General features: G+C 40.8%; 1 protein-coding gene across 1 annotated transcript in view; it reads right to left on the reverse strand.

Moving 5' to 3' along the window:
- The window catches only part of LOC127442394 (retinal-specific phospholipid-transporting ATPase ABCA4-like), a 62,101-nt gene that overhangs the window by 17,870 nt on the left and 22,182 nt on the right, over positions 1-22,049 (reverse strand). The window contains exons 13-25 of the mRNA XM_051700385.1: positions 21,085-21,282; positions 16,057-16,262; positions 8,938-9,114; positions 8,201-8,423; positions 7,027-7,248; positions 5,847-6,051; positions 5,642-5,734; positions 5,335-5,553; positions 4,059-4,236; positions 3,466-3,597; positions 2,207-2,346; positions 916-1,053; positions 536-717 (exon numbers count right to left, since the gene is read on the reverse strand). Of these exons, the coding sequence (XP_051556345.1) occupies positions 536-717; positions 916-1,053; positions 2,207-2,346; positions 3,466-3,597; positions 4,059-4,236; positions 5,335-5,553; positions 5,642-5,734; positions 5,847-6,051; positions 7,027-7,248; positions 8,201-8,423; positions 8,938-9,114; positions 16,057-16,262; positions 21,085-21,282 (2,313 nt within the window). The remainder of the gene's footprint in view (positions 1-535; positions 718-915; positions 1,054-2,206; positions 2,347-3,465; positions 3,598-4,058; positions 4,237-5,334; positions 5,554-5,641; positions 5,735-5,846; positions 6,052-7,026; positions 7,249-8,200; positions 8,424-8,937; positions 9,115-16,056; positions 16,263-21,084; positions 21,283-22,049) is intronic.

A 22,049-nucleotide genomic window follows, 5' to 3' on the forward strand; every position in this document is an offset into this window, starting at 1 on the left:
GCTCATAATATTGATAACCACAAAAATTATTTACGTATCGTCCCTCTTCTTTAAAATAGTAAAAGTGAAGTGTAGCCTTAAGAAGCACCACTAATTATTGGGGGAGAGAGAGAGGGAATGAGATCAGGAAACTGCAGGCCAGTCTCAAACCTGCATCACCTGCATGAGCACCACAACTCAACGTGTGAGGAGTATGTGTGCTAATAGCTATACCACAGCTCTGACAATCAGGCTGTGGCTTGTGGTACAATATAACATAAAAATGCCACAAACTAGATAAAAGCCTCCAAGCAATTCATCGTTAAAGGCATAGTTCACCCAAAAATGAAAATTCTGTTATCATTTACACACCCTCATGTCGTTCCAAACCTGTACAGCTTTCTTTGTTCCATGGAACACAAAAGGAGATGTTAAGCAGAATATTAGCCTCAGTCACCATTCATTGCATTGAGGGTGAGTAAATGATGACAGAATTTTCATTTTTGGATGAACTATCCCTTTAATTTACAACATAATCACAGAAGTTTCTTCTCACCTCCTTCTTGCGCTGGTCTTTCATGCGACGCACCAGTGTGAGGTAGAAGCCCACTCCAAAGCAGTTCTTCAGGAAGAGAGGAGAGCCACTGCAGTGTAGTTTACCTTTAGAGATGATGGCAATTCTGTCACTTAGCAGGTCTGCCTCATCCATGTGATGAGTGGACAAAATTACTGTGCATTCTGGATAAAAAAAAGTGTGGTTAAGAGAGAGAGAAAGAAAGAATGAGGGAAAGAGAAGTTGATATAGACATTTAAAACAGGAGGACAGTTCTTCAATTTTGCATCTTATTTCATTTGGAAACTGTTCTCTGTAAAGCCTCTAGCTTTGGTTGTCTTTTTATCCCTGCAATATTTTCTTTGGCCAGAAGGTAGCAATACCTGTGCGGTACTTGAGCAACAGGTCCCAAATGGAGCGTCTGGAATAGGGGTCCACTCCTGAAGTCGGCTCATCCAAGATCACCACCTTAGAACCACCTACAAAAGCCATAGCAACTGACAGCTTCCTCTGCATACCCCCTATAAAGAGCATTCAAAGTTTAGGTAGTCTGATAAAATCACAATTCATTAACACATGAAATATATAAAGCAAGCATGGAAAATCAACATTAATGACACACAAGTAAAAAAGACCCCTAAATTTTTACACTACAGGGACAGTCTGAATGTTTTATTGAAGGGTCCAGGTTACCATTGTTGAAAAGGTGCTATTGTTGTCTCAGCAATGAACCTGGCTGTTGAAGCCTGTGTGATTTAAATACAGCTTTGTTTATTTTAGCATGTGACTTTTGGTTATCTGTGTGATTTTTGCGTTATATTCCAAGTCTTCTGAAGGCATGCGATCACTGTGAATGATGAACAGACTATAATAAACTCAGAGTTAATAAACTCTGTAAATCAAACATGGCAACACATCAATAACATCAAACCTTATTGGTTCTTGTGTTAGGATGTTATAACGCTTGGTCACGAGATGTGCAAGAACCAATGAGATTTTATGTTACTGACTGTTTTCATGTTATGTTATTGATTTACAGAGTTAAATAATGATTCAATTTGATTTGAGAGTGAATAATAACTTAACTTATCAGTGTGTTCATCACAAAGTGACTGTATGCCTTCAGAAGACTTGGAATATGATGCCTAAGTTGTATAGAATATTTGTATTAATTAATAATATATTTTTATGAACACTTTTGGGTGCTTTTTTAAACTTTAAAGTGAGTCACTATCAACTGCTTTTGTATGGAAATCAGCACTGCAACATTCTTTAAAATATCTTCTTTTGTGTTCCGCAGTAGAAAGAAAGTCATATGGGTTTGTATGACACGAGGGTAAGTAAATAATGACAGAATTTTCATTTTGGGGTCAACTATCCCTTTAACAAATGTAAAGAAATATATTTTAGTGGATCTGTTGTATGGACAAACATTATTTAAAACTGAGCGCAGAGGGTATACAACCAACAGGGCAGCATTTCAGGATTAACCCCCAGAGAAGATTAATTTGTATCCCTCACCCCACCCAGATCATCCAGATAAGGCTTAGCTTCAGAGTCCCCCTGTCTCTCTTGTTTTTTAAGTATCTTTCTAAAACACCAATCCTGAGTAAAGAAACTCTAAAACCCTTTAATCTAAACAGATTATTTTCTCACGTTTGCATTCAGACCCACCTGAGAGGTTTTGTGCTTCCTCATCTCTTTTATGAGGCAATCCCAGGTCCTCCAGCATGTTATCGACCTCCTGCTCAGCCTCCTTGCACCCTCGACCCTTCAACAGAGAGTAGAAGAGTATGTGCTCCTCTACTGTCAGACTGAGAGGAGGGAGGATTCATACATCAGAACAAGAATGGAACAAACATGTTTAATAAAAAATTAATTTAAACAAATAAGGCAGTATCCTAACTGAAATGGAGCCTTGTAAGTGACTGTTTGGAATGCTGTACATAGGCAACTCTTTGCTTCTCATTCCAGTGAATTGTTCAACTCACAACTGATTTGAATAGGTTGCTATTAGCATGTGGCTAAGCTAACAACAAGATAAGCCAATATGATTCTATTAAGTATAATAGCCTATTTTTACCAATAGTTTTCAGTTTTAAATGAATTATAACTTAAAAGTTTAATCAACATTTATCTCGCTTTGTCCGCCATCTTGGATGGATTGCCTTCTCTGTAAAGCAGGGGTTCTCAACGGGGGTGGTATCACCCCACCCAGTGGGTGTTCAGTGGATGCCAGGGGGCGTTGAGAGCAAATTAGTAGAAAAGGAAGTGTTAGGTTACAAATGGGGGGCGTCTATCAGCCATGTTAATCAAATATATCATCAAGTTCCTGTTTGCATTAAAATGTTTATCTAGACTCCATTATACGGGTTGGTATGCGTTTGTACCACAGTTCATCTGATTCTGAAGTCTAGCGACACATCTGAAGTATCTGGTTTAGCAGCGTCAAATAGATAGGCGAAGTCACAAACTCCGTTAAGCCAACTGTGTGGCTCTGTAGGTGGATACAGCTCAATGGACAGAGCAGCGAGATCGAAAAGCAGGTGCGTTTTTACTCACTCGAGCTCTTAAACACGCACCACTGATCATTGCAGCGCTGCAAGAACCAGTGAGAAGCACAACGCAAGATGTGGAAACCACTTGAATTTGGCAAAGAATTCTACATGACCACCCTTAGTAACACTAACTGTACTTTAGGCAGAAATAGATTCATAATACATATTATCATATCACTACATATCACAAGGATACATGCGATGCTGCCTCAGAATTTGATCAAAAGAAGGTATATTAGAAGGCAGCATAATCATGCTTTACCTTTTGCAACAGCCTTCAATTTGGGAATGTGTCTACGCCTATAATGCTGTCAAGGTGGACATCTTACTACAATAGGTTTATGTTATGACCACTTTTAGAGAAAGAGCACTCACTGGTTGAAGAGAATGTTGTACTGTGGGCACATGCCCAATGATTGTCTTATGGTGTCCATTTCTGTACGAATGTCTCTCCCATATATGTAAGCAGTTCCAGAGGTGGGTGGAAACAAGCCAGTCAGTATAGACCTACAACAGTGTAAGTACATACTGTATGATGTGACATGAAAAATGCATCCAACATGATACAAACTAGATGGGATTTAAATGTACTTATTACATTGCTCTCTAGAATACTTGATTCTTATTGGTCAGTTGCTGCATTCTGCTGTCATGTTTTTTGTATAGTGACCACTAAACTGTATAAATGACCATTGTCCTTGGCAACTGATTTCCCACATAGGTGTGCTAGTTTCATGTCCCTCATTTCACTCTGCCATCTCTTTCTTCTCATAAAATGTAATCATTTCAATTGAATTGTCTATGACAATTAATGTATATTTGGGAAAATGTACCAATAAACCCCTTTGTGTCTGGGTCCTGATCACCCTTTCAGGTTTTCTTTTTGCAATAATGACTAACTGATAGGACATTATCCCTTACATACTGCATCATTAACAATCAACAATAAAGAGATTGTATGGACTCACAAGGTGGTGGTCTTCCCTGCCCCATTGTGACCCAGAAAAGAAGTGATCTGGCCCTCATAGAAGTTCATGTTGAGATGGTCCACTGCAGGCCTTGAATTTCTAGAATAGACTTTCACCAAGTCCTGCACTGAAACCCCTATTAACAGACTCTCTGGCTCCGGTTCAAAGAATGGATTCCCTGCAGGCAAAAGACACGTTAGGACACTAATTCAGCAAGGCAAAGTGACAATATAAAAAGTTTACATCAGGTTCACATAAAGGTACTAGGGGTCACACTGACTTGTCGATTTGTTCGGCCATTAGTCGATGCCTTTTATCTTTCTGTCAACTGAGAATGGTCTGTCTGCGTCCTGCAAGAGTACTACAAGGCACACCACTACATGACACGCCCACTACAAGTTATGACCCTTTCAATGAACTTGTGAAATGCTGAGGTCTTATTTGCTGACACATTTCCTTACCCCTAAACCTAACCTGCCAAATCACTAGGTGGCGACTGTGACGAGATGTTTGAAGAAACTATGCTAAGCCAATAGGCTAACCAGTTAGCTTGTAAGCTAACTGGAGAAAACAGAACAGAGAAATATTTAATTTAACAATTTGTATCTTCAGCATAATAATATATGTGACATATAATTTAAAAGTTATTTTTTTGTTATATTAACATCCTGTAGTTAAGACAACATGAATCATAAAGCAATTGCATAGGAGTTTAAAAGTTCCTTCAGCCAACAGAATAGTTTTGTGTTCCATGGGGGTTAAACTTGTAGTGGGTGTTTCATGTAGTGTGTGTTCCTTGTCATCTTGTGGGATGCAGACAGATACACTTGGGTCAACTAGTCATGAATCACATGACTTCAGCTGCACTTGGTGATAACAGAAAAAAAGTTCCTGTGTGCACAAACTGCATCTTAGTGTATCTGCATAACATTCTTTATGTATAATAACTTGTAACAGCCAATTATATTTGGAATTATGTGAAAATGAAAATAAAGGAAACATGACATGCTTTTCGTTCACAAAGCAGGTTATAAGTGAACCACACTGGTGCTGCAGACATCATAGATGGTTTAAGTGTTGACATACAAGACAAAATTCTTGGGAACCACCCTGAAGCTAATTAAGTGACGCCCACTTTTCTGGACAACTAGTTGACCAGTAAATATGTGTAGCCATGCAAGCTCTAACAGATCCTAAAGCAGCAGACCAGGTTTTTTAATTGTAAGTATTCAGAAATCTGTAAATGCATCACTTTTTAAGGTTGTGGTATCCTTACCGGTCTGCACAGGCTGGGTCTCCTCTTCTTGAATCTGTTCCTCCTCCTGCATTTTCAGCTGCTCCTCACGCTCTCTGTCTTTCTCCAGCCTCTCTCGTTTCTCTCTGTGCTTGCATTGCTTGCTGCTGCGAGAGCCGTTGCATTCCCTGGGCTCCGGAGAAAGGCCACACTCCACATCCTCCTGCTTCTCCATGTTATCTACCAGAGGTTTCTCAGGTTCTAGAGAGAAAACAAAATCTGTTCTCAAAATAAATCTAAAGTAAACTGGGTTTATGATCTATATATAATGTGACAGGTTCAAGTATACCAGTATAAGGGTTCTCTGAGGATGGCGGTGGCAACTTCAGCCAGTACGAGGGCTGCAGGGGAAAGTAAAATGGCCGACCGATGCCATACTGGCCTGAAAATTCCACGGAAAAAGATCATGAGCAATCTTATAATTCCACTTTCAAATTCATGTTAACTTTCCAACAGATTTAGTAACATTCAAACCAATAGGCAGAATAACTGACCTGGAAAGACGTTGTCGAGATACCAAGCCAAAAAACCATAGAGAACTGCGTCTAATAGCATCATGTGAATAGAAGTGAAGAAGGAGTACTCATCACCCTCCAGAGGGCTTGTACCAATATTGTCCCATTGGAGCCCCAGGCCTTGCTCCTCATAACGGGACAGATACTCTGTACCAAAGCCAAAGGCCACTGGAGAAAGCAAGCTCTGGAAAAGAAGTAGCATTTCACAATACATTAAGAACTAAACAGTATAGATGCAAGGAGTCTAACATAGTAGGAGCCATTTTGACCACTCAAAGTCATTCAATTTACTGATATTTGAGTTTGGATGGAATTAAAGGCTATGTTTGGAATGGAATACTAAATTACTATATACTCAATGCTGTGACACACTGAAAATGGAAGGTCAAGACAAGCGTATTTCATTGTGGGTTACAGTATTCCATGCAGTGTGCTCTTTTGTATACTGAACATTCTGGAAAATGTAGTAGGTTAATCGAGAATTCCATGCATACAGAAGATGTGCATACCATGCACAGCGTACATACACTATGTAGTCAAAAGTTGGTGGACACCATATGTGCTTGATGAACATTTAATTTCAAAACCATAGGTATAATTTCCCTCTTTGCTGAAATAACAGCTTCTACTCCTCTGGGAAGACTTTCCACTATACTGTGTCTGTAAGTAATAACATGGATGCAAGGATTTGCTCCCACTAAGACACAAAAGCATCAGTGAGGTCAGACACTGATGTTGGACAATGGGGCCTCGCTCACCATTGGCATACCAATTCATCCCAAACATGTTCAGTGCAGTTCAGGTCTGGGCTTTCTGCAGGACAGTCAAGTTCCTCCACACCAGACGCAGTAAACCATTTCTTTATGGACTTCACTTTGTCCATAGAGGCATTGTCATGCTGCTGGAACAGAAAAGGGTTCTCCCCAAATTGTTGCCACAAATTTTAAAGCACTACATGACCTAGAGTGCCATTGTTTGGAGTAGCATAATGATTCGTCTTTACTGGAATTAATGGATTAAACAAATTAGTTCATTAGAAGGGGATGTCCACAAATTTTTGGCCAAAGAGTGCATTACAGTATATACTGCAGAAATAGAATTATTTTAGTATGCTATTCTAAACATAGCCAAGAAAACTGGAACATTATAGTGGCCTCACCACAGCTATTTTCATGTCCTTTGTAATACGGTCCTGCCAGGCAAAGCAGAAAATGTGAGGGAGGTAGAGAGTGAAGTAGATGATGCCACTGCAGGCTGCAGCCAGATTGGCCTTGTTGAAGAACACGCTCAACAGAAAACACTGCATGATAGTGGCCACAGTGAATGTCAAGAGGAACAGGAAAAGAATGATAGGATTGCTGTAATTGAGCACCTTGCCAACCTGAGAACACAGAAGCAAGAGCACTAAATGTATTATACTCTTCTATTTTCAAAGTGTAAACTAGATTTGCATTTACTGAAGCAAGTCCCAGTGTTTGCAAGTCAGCAAAAGAATAGTGTGAAAGTTTTAGTTTTAGCTTAGGTTTTAGACTTTGGTTTTGTGTAAGCCACTTTGCTCTTGTCATGACAATTCTATTAAAATGAATAGGAGAAATTGGAACTCCCAGCAGTCAATTAATGTAGAAATTGCCGCCTTACAGGTAAAACCTTTTAGATACAGACATTGCCGATCAATGGAGTGGTGGTGGTGTAGTGGATTAAAGCACTGAACTAGTAAGTGGAAGGTTGTTGGTTCAATCCCCACAGCTACCACCATTGTGTCCTTAAGCAAGGCACTTAACTCCAGGTTGCTCCAGGGGGATTGTCCCTGTAATCAGGGCACTGTAAGTCACTTTGGACAAAAGTGTCTGCCAAATGCATAAATGTAAATCAATCAACTTGAGACTGCTCATGTGCATTACCTATACAAGTTGAGAAAATTGTGTTTTTTGACTTTAGATGGTTAAATAGATGCAAGAAAACTACTGATGAGGTAATGACAAAAGAGAGCAGACATCTTTACACAATTGTTGAAAAGCAATTGAAGCCAAAACTGTAGGACCTCTTTAATGTTTATGCTATTCTCCAGAGAGAGAGAGGCTGAGTTTGGAATGCCATACTACTCGTACTATTTCTGCAATATGTAATGCAGATATGGATAAAAATGTAAGCGTAGTATGGCGGTATGCCATTCTAAACACAGGCAGAGGAAAAACCTCCATATGTGTAATAACAACATACATCCAGAAGAGGTCACAATAAAACAATACTGAGGACACAGTTTCGAGTAACAAATGTACATAATGCTCCAAGAATGTGTGGTATGCTATAAAGTCAACACATTACTCCCTCACCATGATAATGCCAGTCAGCAGAGCAGTGCTGGCAGCCATCATGAGGAAGCTGTCAATGAACCAGGTGTACCAGATCACACCATTAGAGACGCCCATGGCCTTCAGAGTCTCCTTCAGCCTCATCTCCTTCTCCAACACAATGCTCTTCACCACCATGGACACCGAGTAGATCCAGGCCAGCACCATGAAGATGGGGAAACAGCGGTTTAGGGTCAGCATAAACCTGGGTGACGGACAAACCAATAAGTTCCACTGCAAGGTAAATACAAGGTTTATATTGAATTTATCTGCATTGTTTTATCTACCATTTGACATATTTCCTAATGTTCTATTCTAGGCCTATCTAGTTATTGGTTTAGTGCCTATACAGACACTGCAGCTGTCAAATGTTTGTATTCACTGTCTCAGAAACAAGTGTTGTTGCACATTTAGATAATAAAATGTGGTTGAGGAAAATATTCACAAAAACTCTAAAACTTTGTGATCAAAATCTGTGATGGTAGACAGTAGAAAGCTGTATAATCTAAAAGGAATAATCAATTCCAGAGGGCAAATATTGCCTCTTAGTTAAAAAAAAAAAAAATCATTTCTGACTAACTGAATCTTATATCACACTTCTTAGTCTAATTGTTCTCACTTTTGCCTTTAGTGCAGTAGGTGAGTTTACAGTATATGGGCAGGGAACACATTTTCTTAGGCTAGCCTGTTTTTGCCACATAATTTCCCCCATCACTTACATGTCGTCCACGTAGCATGGGTAGGGCATTTGCTGCAGGTAAACACCCAGTGGCCAGTCATGACCTGTCTGTAACTTGAGGATGCCATGCTCAATCATGTCCTGCAGGTAGGCAAAACCTCCCCAGATGTAGCGCAGGTCTTCTACAGGGTCTGCCCGGGGGCCAGGGTCCCAGTACCTGAGAGAGAGAGGGGGGTGGTAGGAAACTTTTGATGAGAATATAGACCAGTCAGCCCGTGGTTTATTATTCTCTCCATCACATTTATTTTAACAATGAAAGCATTAATGAAATAAGTTTAACTAAAAAATTTAATAAAAACAGAAGAGACTTAGAACCTGAAAAATCTCTGCCCACTTGCAGAGAAACATGGAAACTTGCTTTTCAAATTATTAAGTTACAGTTATTTGTGTACGTACAGTGGCCCCAAACAGTGTTCGGACACTTAAGTCACACTTAATAATGGATGACATTCATTACTAGACAACAAAATATCAAACAAAAATAACTTTTATTTTAAAGAAATATAGCACAAGCACACTTTTAACGCAAACATTTCATAAAAAGAATTTTGGCAGGTTTTTCTTTTTTAAAACATAGATATACAGTTCAAATTGAGACAAAAAGTATTTTGACACTTTTTGTTTGTCAAACTGTGTGGAATATGTCCATAGTTAATGTGATGAACTAAACCTGTGGTTACTCTGCTAGGACACCTGTGTGAACTTGAGGAGAACTGACTTCATACATCCACTAAAAATTATCTTGGGGCCAGTTAGTTAAAAGTAATTGCCAGAATGGCAAAAAAAAGTGAAGCTAGCATCATTTGTTTCCAAATGCTTCCTAGTTTGTAAATTCTGTTATCTGATTCAATGAAATTCATACATGTTTTTAAGTGTGACTTAAAGGAATAGTTCACCCAAAATGAAAGTTCTGAAAATTCTCTTATCATGAACTCACCCTCATGCCATCCCAGAACTATATGACTTTCTTCTGTTGAACACAAATTAAGATTTTTAGAAGAATATTTAAACTCTGTATAAACTCTGTATGTAAATTAAAATGAAGCTCCAAAATGCACATAAAGGCAGCATAAATGTAATCCATAAGACTCCAGTGGTTAAATCCATGTCTTCAGAAGAAAAATGATAGGTGTGGGTGCGAAGCAAATCAATATTTATGTTTTACTATAACATTTCTTCCCTGCCCAGTAGGTAGCAATATGCATGAAAATGGTGAATCACCAAAAACAAAAGAAGAAATTGAAAGTGGAAAATGATAGTAAAAAAGGACTTAAATATTGATCTGTTTCTCACCCACACTTATAATATCACTTTTGAAGACATGGACTACTTGGATGACTTTTATACTGTCACGGTCCTATCACTCTGTCAGTCTGGGTTTTGGTCTGACAGGACCGTGGCATCATCATCCCATGTCTGTCTTGTGTTTCGTTGTCTGTCCTTGTGTGAGCGCACAGTTTCGGTTGTATTCCCTGCTGTGCACTCTTTGGTCCGTCTTATTTCATGTCGGGAGCATGGTGTCTGGATCCTGACTTCCTGTCTGGTTCGGTTCGGTCTGTGTCAGGATCCAGACACTCGTGCTCCATGTCTGTCTGTTATTGACGTGGGTGCATCGCACTTATGTCATCTTGGCAGCATGCACTTGCATCAATAGTTCGTCTGTCTCTCGTGAACACGGGTGCGTTTCGCGAGACCCGTGCTGGGGTTCGGTCACTTCGGTCTAAGGTGTCGGGTGTGTGGCCAAACTCTCACACAGTTGTCCTGTCTTGTTTTGGTCATCTGTTGCGTGCATCGCAAGGCAAACGCCATGCGATGTACACTCAGGTTTCGTTTAGTGTGAGAATGCATGGCATCGCTTTGTTTGCCGTTACTACTCATTAACTCATCTTGTTTGTCGGTTGGCATGGGCGTATATAGCCTTACTGCTTTGGCGATGTGTGCTCATGCCATTCTGGTGTTTTGTCTTGTGAGAGCATGTGGCTTTGTTTTGTTTCTGTATCGCCGTGTGTCACTCTGTCTTACGTCATATCCTGCCTCCTTATTTGCTTATTATTAGTTCATTTTTTACAACTGCCCTGCATTAACATGTTTGATTTTCTACCCTATTTTATTCTCCTTGTGTGTGCTGTCCAGTGACAGTTCATCTTGTGTATTCAGTCGGTCCTGTGTTATCCAGATGGTCTTGTCTGTTGGTCAGTCCCTGTTGGTTGGTTCGTGTTTATGTTGATTCTCTATCCTTATCAACCAGTTTATTCTCTATCCTGCAACCAGTTTCCCCTGCCCAACCTGGATTGCCTTTTTCCCCTTCGGGGTTGTTTATGTGTTTTCCCCCTCGTGGGAGTTTGTTTTATTTTTGCCTTTTATTTTCTGTATAAATTCCTGTTTTTTTTTCCTCTCATTCCCTACATCCTGACAGAACGAACTGGCCAAGATGGACCTAGCAAAGGTTTTCTTTTTGAATGGTTCTCCTGCTTGCCAGCATGCAGAGCACGCCAAGAGGCTGCACGGGGTAAGGCAGAAGGACAAGTCTCTGTGGGGATATGCCCTAGAATTTTTGTCACTGTCCTCAGGTCTGGGATACAATCAGACCTGCCTAATTGATCTTTTTTGGGCAGTTCTGAATTAACCTAGTAGGTCCTGTGTCCCAGAATGTGGTGAGGATGAGTACTTTCTCGAGGCAGTAAGGCAAGCCCTTAAATGGGAAGAATTTATCACAGCCAGTGCCTCGGGAGACTTCCTATCCTCATCCCAACCCGAGGATGAGGGCACTCCCCACACGTAAGTGGACGCCTCGGCCGAGCCCACTGCTGCTGACCACCAGGAGGTGGAGGCTGCTAAAACAGCAGTACTGCCACGGTTAACGAGCCAGCACCCACACCTGCCATGGTCAACGAGCCAGTTCCTGAAGCCTCGTCCATCCCTAAGCCAGCGCCTGAAGCCTTGGCCATCCCAGTGCCAGTGTCTTCGGTCATGACAGCCACTCCCACAGCAGTGTTCCCGGCCACCCAGAAGAGGAGGAGGAGAAGGGCTCCTGCTCCACAGTTGCTGCCAGCGCTCCCGGCCACGGAGGCCATTCTCCAGTCACTGCCAGCGCTCCTGGCCACGGAGGCCGTTCCCCAGTCACTGCCGGCGTTCCCTGCCACAGAAGCTGTTCCCCAGCTGCTGCCAGTGCTCCCGGCCACGGAGGACGTTCCCAAGTTTCTGCCAGAGCTCCCGGCCATGGAGGCCATTCCCCTGTCACTGCCTGTGCTCATAGCAATGGAGGCTGGTCTGCCATCACTGCCAGTGCCCACAACCATGGAGGTAGTTCCCCTTTCACTGCCTGTGCTCACAGCCACTGAGGCTGTTCCCTTGTCCCTGCCAGTGCTCATGACCAAGGAGACCATTCACAAGTCTTTGCCAGCGTTCACGGCCATGTAGGCTGTTCCCCTGCCATGGCCAGTGCCCAAGCCTTCCACAGCTCCGCCCCTGAACGTTCCCTCCTGACCCCTGTCCAGTGGCCTCCGTCCAGTCCTCTGACCTCTGTCCAGCAGCCGCTGTCCAGTTCACTGTCCCCTGTCCAGCGACCGCTGCCTAGTATTGTTCCACCTCAGCCCTGGGGCTTCCTCCCAGGCCGCCAGTCCCTGCCTTTGCCTGGGTCGTGAGATGTCTTCATGTTGTGCTGGGGTTCGTTCACTTCGGTGAAGGTGTCGGGTGTGTGTGTGGCCAAACTCTCACACAGGTGTCCTGTCTTGTTTTTGTCACCTGTTGCATGCATCGCGTTGCGTTTGCATCGCAATGTACGCTCAGGTTTTGTTTAGTGTGAGAATGCATGGCATCGGTTTGTTTGGCATTGCTACACATTCTCTCATCTTGTTTGTTGGTTGGCATGGGCATATATTGCCTTATTGTCTTGGTACTGTGTTTTGTTTCTGTATCGCCACATGTTTCTCTGTCTTACGTCATACCCCACCTCCATGTATGCTTAATATTAGTTCATTTGTTACACCTGCCCTGCATTAACCTGTTTGATTTCCTTCCCTATTTTAGTCTCCCCATGTGTGCTGTCCAGTGCCAGTTCATCTTGTGTATTCGGTCATCCTGTGCTATCCAGTTGGTCTTGTCAGTTGGTCAGTCTCTGTTGGATGGTTTGTGTTTATGTTTATTCCCTATCCTTACCTATTCCGGTCGGTCCTGCAACCAGTTTCCCCTGCCCCAGTCTGGATTGCTTTTTTCCCCTTTGGGGTTGTTTATGTGTTTTCCCCCTCGTGGGAGTTTGTTATGTTTGCCTATTACTTTCTGTATAAATTCCTGTTTTTTGTGAACTCTGAGCTTGGGTCCTGAGCCTCTCTCATTCCCTACATCCTGAGATATGCTGCTCTAACAGTTCGTGGAAAGGAGGAAGCTGGGGCCGCCTTGACAAAACACATAGACATTTATTGTTGCACTTTTCAACCATACACAATAGCACACTGCTTCACACTATGTTATGCTTTTCAGCTTATCTGCCGCTGTCTCCTCTCCTTAAATACTCCTGCCGCCCCTCACTGGAATGCGAGACTGGTGTGGCACACTGGTGAACCTCATTCACCACTTATCTTCCCAGCCTTGCTGTCCCCAGATGCTGCTTGGGCCCACCCTGCTCACCACATACCCCTATCACCAAATTCAGGTTGGGGAATTCTCCGGCCTGTGACATACTCCACCCCATTTCTAGGGAGGGAGCGTTGATGCGTCAGGATGGTCTCCGGGTCCAACCCGCACATTCCTGGGAGTGGGAACAGGACGAGGGAGAGGAGAGGGGGAGGGGGAGAATAGATAGAGGAGAAAGCAGAGAGAGGAGAGAGAGACAGGTTCACCGGACATGCCGTCAACTGGCCCTCAGCTTGCTGTACTGCTTCCGTCCGCGACACCGGGCAATGGCATTGGACCCCTCAGCTGTCCCTATCGGTTGCCAGTTGATGCAGAGCACCAGCGCCACCGGATTGAGCACTCCCTCAGCATTGCGATCCTCAGTTAGCAGCGAGGACTCCTTGATGGCGCATCCTTCCTCCTTCCTGGATTTTGGCACCAGAGTAACTGTTCGTGGAAGGGAGGAAGCTGGGGCCGGCTTGACAAAACACATAGACATTTATTGTTGCACTTTTCAGTCGCACACAATAACACACTGCTTCACACTACGTTATAATTTGAGCTTCACTACACATAAACTCTGTTGGCTTTTCAGCTCAACACAACACACAGTCAGCTTAGTGCATCTCTCTCTCTCTCTCTCTCTCTGCCACTGACTCCTCTCCTTAAATACTCCCGCCGCCCCTCACTGGAACACGAGACCAGGGTGGCACACAGGTGGACCTCATTCACCACTTATCTTCCCGGCCTCGCTCTGCCCAGACGTTGCTCAGCCCCACCCTGCTTGCCACAGCTACCTTTATGTGTTTTTGGAGCTTAAAATGTTTGATACCCATTCACTTGCATTGTGAGGACCTACAGAGCTGAAATATTCTTCTAAAAATATTCAGCAGAGGAAGGAAAATCATACACATTTGGGGTGGCATGAGAGTGAGTAAATTATTTTTGGGTAAGCTATCCCTTTAAGTGTCCATATACATTTTGTACCTTACACACTATCTTTGTGATAAATATTCAAAGTATGACACTTAAATGTGAACACTGACTTCATGTGTTCAAAAAAGATTCAATAGGAGTGCCAAAGATAAAAAAACACAATTTATAATTCAATTCACATTATTTGTTTATGGTGTCTGCACTCTGCGGTATGCCCACATAATGAAAACACAATGAACCCACAGGCCCACAGAGTCATTCTATCCCTGGCTGTTTTTCTTCTTTTGAATCTCAAAGCAGGACGGCTTCAGTGAGATCTGACCAGACTAACACCTGCAGGACTGTTTTGTGTACCAGAGAGGATCTCAGTAATGAGTGGTGTCACTTTGCAGTGCAAAACACACAGAAGCTAAAGCACATGTTATTGTCCCTGCTCTTTATCTTTACAGTATCTTTCTATTATGACACATTAACAAAAGTGTGTTGAGTAACCACACCTTAGATGAGATTCATTATAAACACTTTCTACCCTTCCCTAAAGCCATAAAATCTCATTATTTGACGGAGAGACAATTTTTACTGCTTTGCTTTACTATGATCTGGCATGGATGTTTGATGGCTGAGGAGGCAGTCTTTCTCCATTGAGGACTGAAATCTTTTTTTTTCTTACAAATTTAGGGAGTGTTTGCCTGGGAATAGTATTAATACTGAAAAGATTCAAATTTACTCAGTTGTTGCTTCAATTGCTTCAGTTGTTTAATGATATCTATTACACTTACATCCAAATAAGCGTTATTTCCTGGCTGCTACACAGTGTGAAGAAAGCAGTACGTCAAATTAGTAGTAAATGTAAGCGTAAGCATAGTTCTAGCAGGAAGATCTCGGGATTCATTCTATCAGGCATCTCATCCAATAACAATACAGCCTCCGCTTTATAAGCCCACTCAGCTGTCTCTCACTGTTGGCATACTTCCAATGTTTTCACCCCCCTCCACCCCATCCCCACAGGTTTAGGTCCTGTCCTGGGCTGGGGTAAGCTCCGTGGTAAGCTCTGACGGTTCAAGCAAGTATCCGAGTGCTGAACCATAGGACGGCGCTTACACCAAATGATATAAGTATTTCTACTTTCGTTTCAATCCCAATAATCCCAAGTCTTTTCTGATAGAAGTCCAAATACTATCATCAGTAGTGTTTATGATACAGTAGGCGAACAATAACATTCTGCAGTGTAGACACTTTGCAATCAACTTTCTTGGTAGAAAGTAAGTGGTGCATGTATTATGTTAACATGTTGGATGTATTATGTCTGGGAATGTAGTTATACTACACACCTGCATACACACCTACAGAATGTACTTCGTCACTGTTCAAGAAATAAATTCTTCATTAAATTTAATACATAATAAATGTATGGAAATTCTGAGACAGCATTAATCTGCATCTCGGGAAGCACAGTAGGCTATATGAGTCTCATTGGACAACCCTTTGTAGATCAGATATAAACTGAGGCGGTCTGTCACCAAAAAAACACTGAATGAATGATGTTTATCACCTGTCTTTGATTTTGTTGGTACGTTCCACTGCATCAATGTCCATTCTGATCTTGAACTTGACGTGATGTGGCAGGTCTGTGGTCCAGGGGTACATGTCCATGAAGACCAGGCCTGCCCAGAACTTATTCTCCTCCAGCAGGTGCAGAGCTTGATGGGTCATCAGATTCTCATCCATGTGACCCACAAACTTATCCAGGCTTATACACTAATAAGATAAAGGCAGAGTGTAAGTATGAGGAAATAGAAGATAATATATGTGTTTGAATGTTGGATTCTGAAGCTGTATGAATATGTTTTGTTATGTGCAAATGTTTGCACTGATATGCGATATGTGTGTGAGTGGGTCAGGGGGTTTTTTAGCAACAAAACAGATTGTCCCTAGATATGGCTTGAGTCCCTCCTTCAGTGTAAGTCTATGGGATTTTTTTCACCCATTATACACCAAGATGTGTACAAATTTCTCAAAAGTTGCATAAGAATGCTTGAGGTAGATACATTTTGTATTCAGTAAGAAGACATACACTACAATGGAAATCATTTCATCTGCATGCTTCCAAACTGCAAGTCATTTATTACATTTAATAAAAAAAAGAGGCTTCCCCAGTGGCTACAACTTTCCATTCTCCATTTCTATTTCGCAGCAGTTTCCCCAGAAGTAAAATTTTTATTCTATTTATTCGCAAATAGTTTTCATGTTATTCCGATATTTCGCATAAATTAAATTTGAAACTTGACTAGTGATGTTTACCTTTGCACACACTAGCAATAATTTATTAATGTATGTGTGTGTTTGTGCACAATGATATGTAAGAGTGTCAAAGTTACAATTGCCGAAGCATTTCTCCATATAGCAGGCCTCTTGTTCTCAAAGCGTTCCATTGACATGGGAAAATCACAGAGCCGGTGCTGGCTCTTCACTGGAGAGCTGCTGTACAATAGCTGAGTGAACAGCTCCGTCTCACATGCCATCGCTCTAGAGCCGAAAGGCCTCCTACTTCATGTACACCATATCCAATGGAGTCATTCACAGTACTGTACAATGCCACCAGAGGTCCTGAACACACAACTGAATGGAAAGACTGAATGGGACCCCCTGCTGAACTCACATGTTCTCCCAGGGCACTACACATGTTCTCAATACATTCAGAAACATTCAGATTCAGAAACTTTCAGAAACACTCAACTTCAAGATCATTGTCCCACAAAACCTCAAACGAACCAAAACGAGACAGTTAGTACATATTTCTTCAGTAACGCACAAGGGCAGAGTTCTTCACAATAACAGTTTACGGTAAGTTTTAGCCAGCCTAAATGGTGACAGCTATACCTAATAGGCTAAACGGGCTGAGTTTGTTTGTAAAGCATGAGGGCTCACCACTCTGACTGAGACAAAGCAAGGCTGAGTTGCCTATGATAGCCCTCTCCCACCATCACCGTCCCACTCTAATCAATTTGCGGCAAGAGGCCTCCAGCTTACGGGGGACGATTGTGGCTCGGGAGGTGAGGTAACAGGGTAACAGAGCGAAGCTGAGTGTTTTGTCCCACAGTGAAGCCACCGTCCACAAAAACATGGCGCTGGCAGAGGGTGGCTCTCCCACCCACTGCCCACTTAATCACAGCCATACAAAAGAGGGGCCTGCATGTTGTTGACAGGTTGCTTGTTCTTTTCCCTTTCACCCATCTGGACCTGTTGGGCTCTATATTGCCATGCTAAGTGGTCTTTCTTGTGGTGATGTGCTGAGAGCAATCAGCACTCTGCAGAAAAAGGGCTGTAGTGCTCAGAGTTAAAGAGACACTTTTTGTCAAGTGAGGAATATCTCAGTGCTGGTTAGAGGAGATAATCTACATCATAGGTTCTTGATGGTGAGATGCAAACCAAAAATGGGTTGCAGACAGTAGGGAAAAAATATGCTAAATGCAAATGATCAAATGCAACTTGCCATATAATTGTGCATTGTTAAGATAGCAAAATAAATAGGCTTTTCAAATTTTAAAAGGGAGGAGAAAATGCTTTCCACATCTTTTGTTGTAGACATCAAAGTCTGAAGATTTGCCAGCATTCAGCATGCATTACAGCATGAATAAATAATGAGGTTAGTGTTTTAGGCTTATTTTTTATTTATTTATTTATTTATTTATTGCGATTTGTGGACTTTATTTGTGCTGTTTTTGTTGTTTTTGTCATAACTGTTAGTTAATAGCTTATATTTTATTTAATGGTGTTTGTTGAGTGTCACCATTACTCAGCTTTGTATTGAAAACTATGTGACTCCCGTTCAAAGGACTAGATGTTCAGCTTTTGTTGGTGTTCATAAAGTTATTTGATAAGAACTTAAACATCAAAAATATAGGTGCTGCAATGCATCCTGAGTACCCTTGTATGTCACAATGGCTGTGTACAAAACCAGGTAAATGCTGCCTCCAGAGGTTGTATACAAAGGTAGGAAGGGATCGAGGTACATTCGGATCTGATGTTCGAGTTACATCCTGTCTAATGAAATGCCTTCATCTGATCAATTTCTGAAGGCAGCATAGATGTATCCTTCGCTGCCTATGAAATACCACAATCTTGTGCGTGCGGATCCACAGCGGTTGAGCTGAAGAAATAAAATGGCGGCCGAAGAGGCAGTTGATAGCCAATTTCTGTTTAATGTAAGTTTTTTCCAACTTTTTTTTTCTAGCGAGAAATGAGTGTTGTAGTTATGAAATATACACTTGGTTATCGCCAAAACTCTCTTGATTTTGTTCTAGATTATTAGATCATTTTGATCGGTTTGATGAATGAAGCAGACGCGTTACCTTTAGTGGGCACCAGATGGCGTTAATCAGTTGCTGGTGTCCTAGCAACAAGGTGAAGTTACACTGCCTCAGTAGCCTGTCCAAAATCAGTTTCTAGAGGTGCCTTCATACACAAATGCTGTTTGTTGAGTGATTGACTGGTAAGGCAGCAAGGCAACAAGACAGCTACCTTTGGTTTCGGATGCAGCCATTATGGAAGTTATTTGAACAAATTCTGTTAAATCCAGATAACTAAAAATAAACAGTTTTGTCAATAGATTAGTTAGTTGCTTGACAAAACTTCTTAAGTTGAAAAAACTTGATACTTTTTGTTAATGTATCTTAACTGAGTCAAAGCAAAAAGATAACTAGCTTAAGTTAGGTTGAGTGAATAAATTGTTTTTTTTTACAGCGAATCTAGACTACATTGCACTACAAAGGCAAAACACAGTAACTACACCAACACTGAAGTTGAGAAAAATAGTTTGAAAGTTTTATGGTTTACTGAAGATTTAGCAGTTACTGCAATTTTCACACTCAGCTTTCTGAATCTGAGCACAGTTGAACCAAACCCAATTTCGGTCAAAACTAAGAAATTGACAAAATGTGTATTTACTGTGTTTTGGTTATGGTTTGTGTTGACCACAATATGTTTTGAGCAGTGAATTATTGGTTGCGGAGAGCATGAAACCATTGAAATTCAAATTTGTACAATAAACAATTTTTGTACTGTGTTGGATCTTCACTTGAGGCCCAATCTAAAATCTGCATCCTGAAGCACAACCAGTTGAGAAGCACTGCTCTACATATTGGAACTTACACTGTTACTATGTTAACATTAATGGTAATTTAACCCTTAAATGCATGGGTGTTTTGGCAAACATTATTATATACTCGGTCTTTAGAGACCCAGCACATATATCTATCACAAATGGATCTACAAAATGCCCAGACAGTGTCACATTTGTAAAACATTTTCAAGACAATTAGAAAAGAATAGAATAGAATATACTCTGATGTATGTTGATGTTTTATTTTTCATAAATCAAAGAGATGATGCTACAGATATTGAACAGGATTCATTATTTCAACACTGAAGTTTCATGAGACGCAACTGGCTGTCAAACACATATTGAGTTACACAACACATAATCTACACATATGTATTTTCTCAGGCACTTATTGAGTCCAATTTCAGTAGTTCACCCAAATGACAATAGTCATATCATATTTTTCATGTGTTACATTTGCTATAGTTTACTTCCACATTGCATCTTCGTCAAATAGTAACGTCAAATATAAATCAAGTCAATCACTGACACATCAGCAATACCTTAAGGGAAGAAATAGTATGTGTAATATGTATGCATAAATGCATATGGAATACTGATAATTCACCATTGTCACACAGAACATCAATTGGACATAGTACTCTTTTGTCTTTTAATAAACAAAGCAATATATTTTCTCTGATGGTAAAATTATATAGATACTGTATGAAAGAATCATAAAAATATGATTTTTGGAAGCACAACTATTACACTGCAAAAAATTATTATATAAGTATTTTTATATTTATTTTCCTGTAATATTATCGAACCATTCTTAAAACGTGATTTATTTACTTGACAAGTGAAATGGGATAAGATATTAAGTCTTGTTTTAAGATAAATCTGACAAAATGTTGTGAACTTTAGACTTAAAACGAGAAAAAAAAATCTGCCAGTGCGGTAAACAAAATAAACTTGTTTTCCCTTTGAATTAAGTTTATTTTGCTTCTCCCATTCTCCCTTGTTTTAAGCATAAATCTCATTAAATATGTTTAGTTTCTCTCAAAACAAGACTTAAATTCTTATGACAGTTTGCTTGTCAAGTAAATAAATCATGTTTTATGTTTAGATATTTTTACTGGAAAACAAGACAAAAATAGAGTGTACACAGACACTCATATATCTATGGTCTTTAATGACTCTATGCACTTTTGGTAATTAAGCAGTTATAAAAAAAATAATAATACATATATATTTTTTGCAATTTTGCCCTTTTTTTTCTTTTTTTTATTACAATATTCACAAGAGAAAGGTTGAGGAATACAAAAGAGGTATTCATAATTTTAAAAAATGGATGAGGTACAGGGGGTGGAGTGAGGCCTTGAGTCACTAAAAACCCGAGGTATGCATTAAAGGGTTAATAAAGTATTGTTGCAAAGTGAGGTAAACATGATCTTCAGAGATTTTCATTGGACTCACCTCACTGTACTGGTTGAACATTCGTATAGTCTGATCTGTCAGGCTGAAGACATTTCTCCAATCAAAGTTTGATGTGTTCATATATCTATCATCCTCTGGGCCATTGTGCAGGAAGTTGAGGATGTCTTTTGTTGTGAAATCTGTCTCTTTAAGACGTCTGTCCAGGAAGTCCATCACTGTGGGGTTTCTAAGTGTGTCCTATGGCCGGGAGGAAAAATAGAGAGATAGGCTCAGAGATACATATGACAGACAGCAACAAACAAGGCAACAAAACATTTCAGCAGTGTTATTTTCCAGTTAACATAAATAGATAAATAAATATTAAAACATCCCTAAAATAAGATTAATTTACCTCTAAAGCTAAACTGCCTGTGATAGAGACTTCAGAGATTGTAGTGTATATTGAATATCAATTAGCATCAACCTCACAAAATTTCATTACAAATATGCTTTGGGTGGTTCACCCAAAAATTACAATTATCTCATGATTTACTCATCCTCATGCCATCCTGACTTTCTTTCTTCTGCAGAACACAAATGAAGATTTTTAGAAGAATATCTCAGCTCTGTAGGTCCATACAATGCAAGTGAATGGGTGCTAAAATGTTGACGCTCCAAAAAGCACATAAAGGCAGCATAAAAGCAATCCATACAACTCCAGTGGTTAAATGAATGAACGTTATATTTATATAGCGCTTTTCTGACACTACACTCTCCTCAACCACCACCAGTGTGCAGCATCCACCTGGATGTTGTGACGGCAGCCATAGTGCACCAGTACACTCACCACATACCAGCTATTGGTGGAGAGGAGAGTACAGTTATGTAGCCAATTCAGGGATGGGGATTATTAGGAGGCCATGATTAATAAGGGCCAATGGGGGGAATTCGGCCAAGACACTGGGTTTACACCACTACTCTTTACGAGAAGTGCCCTGGGATTTTTAATGACCATAGAGAGTCAG

The sequence above is a fragment of the Myxocyprinus asiaticus genome, chromosome 6, assembly GCF_019703515.2.
Source record: "Myxocyprinus asiaticus isolate MX2 ecotype Aquarium Trade chromosome 6, UBuf_Myxa_2, whole genome shotgun sequence".
NCBI lineage: Eukaryota > Metazoa > Chordata > Actinopteri > Cypriniformes > Catostomidae > Myxocyprinus > Myxocyprinus asiaticus.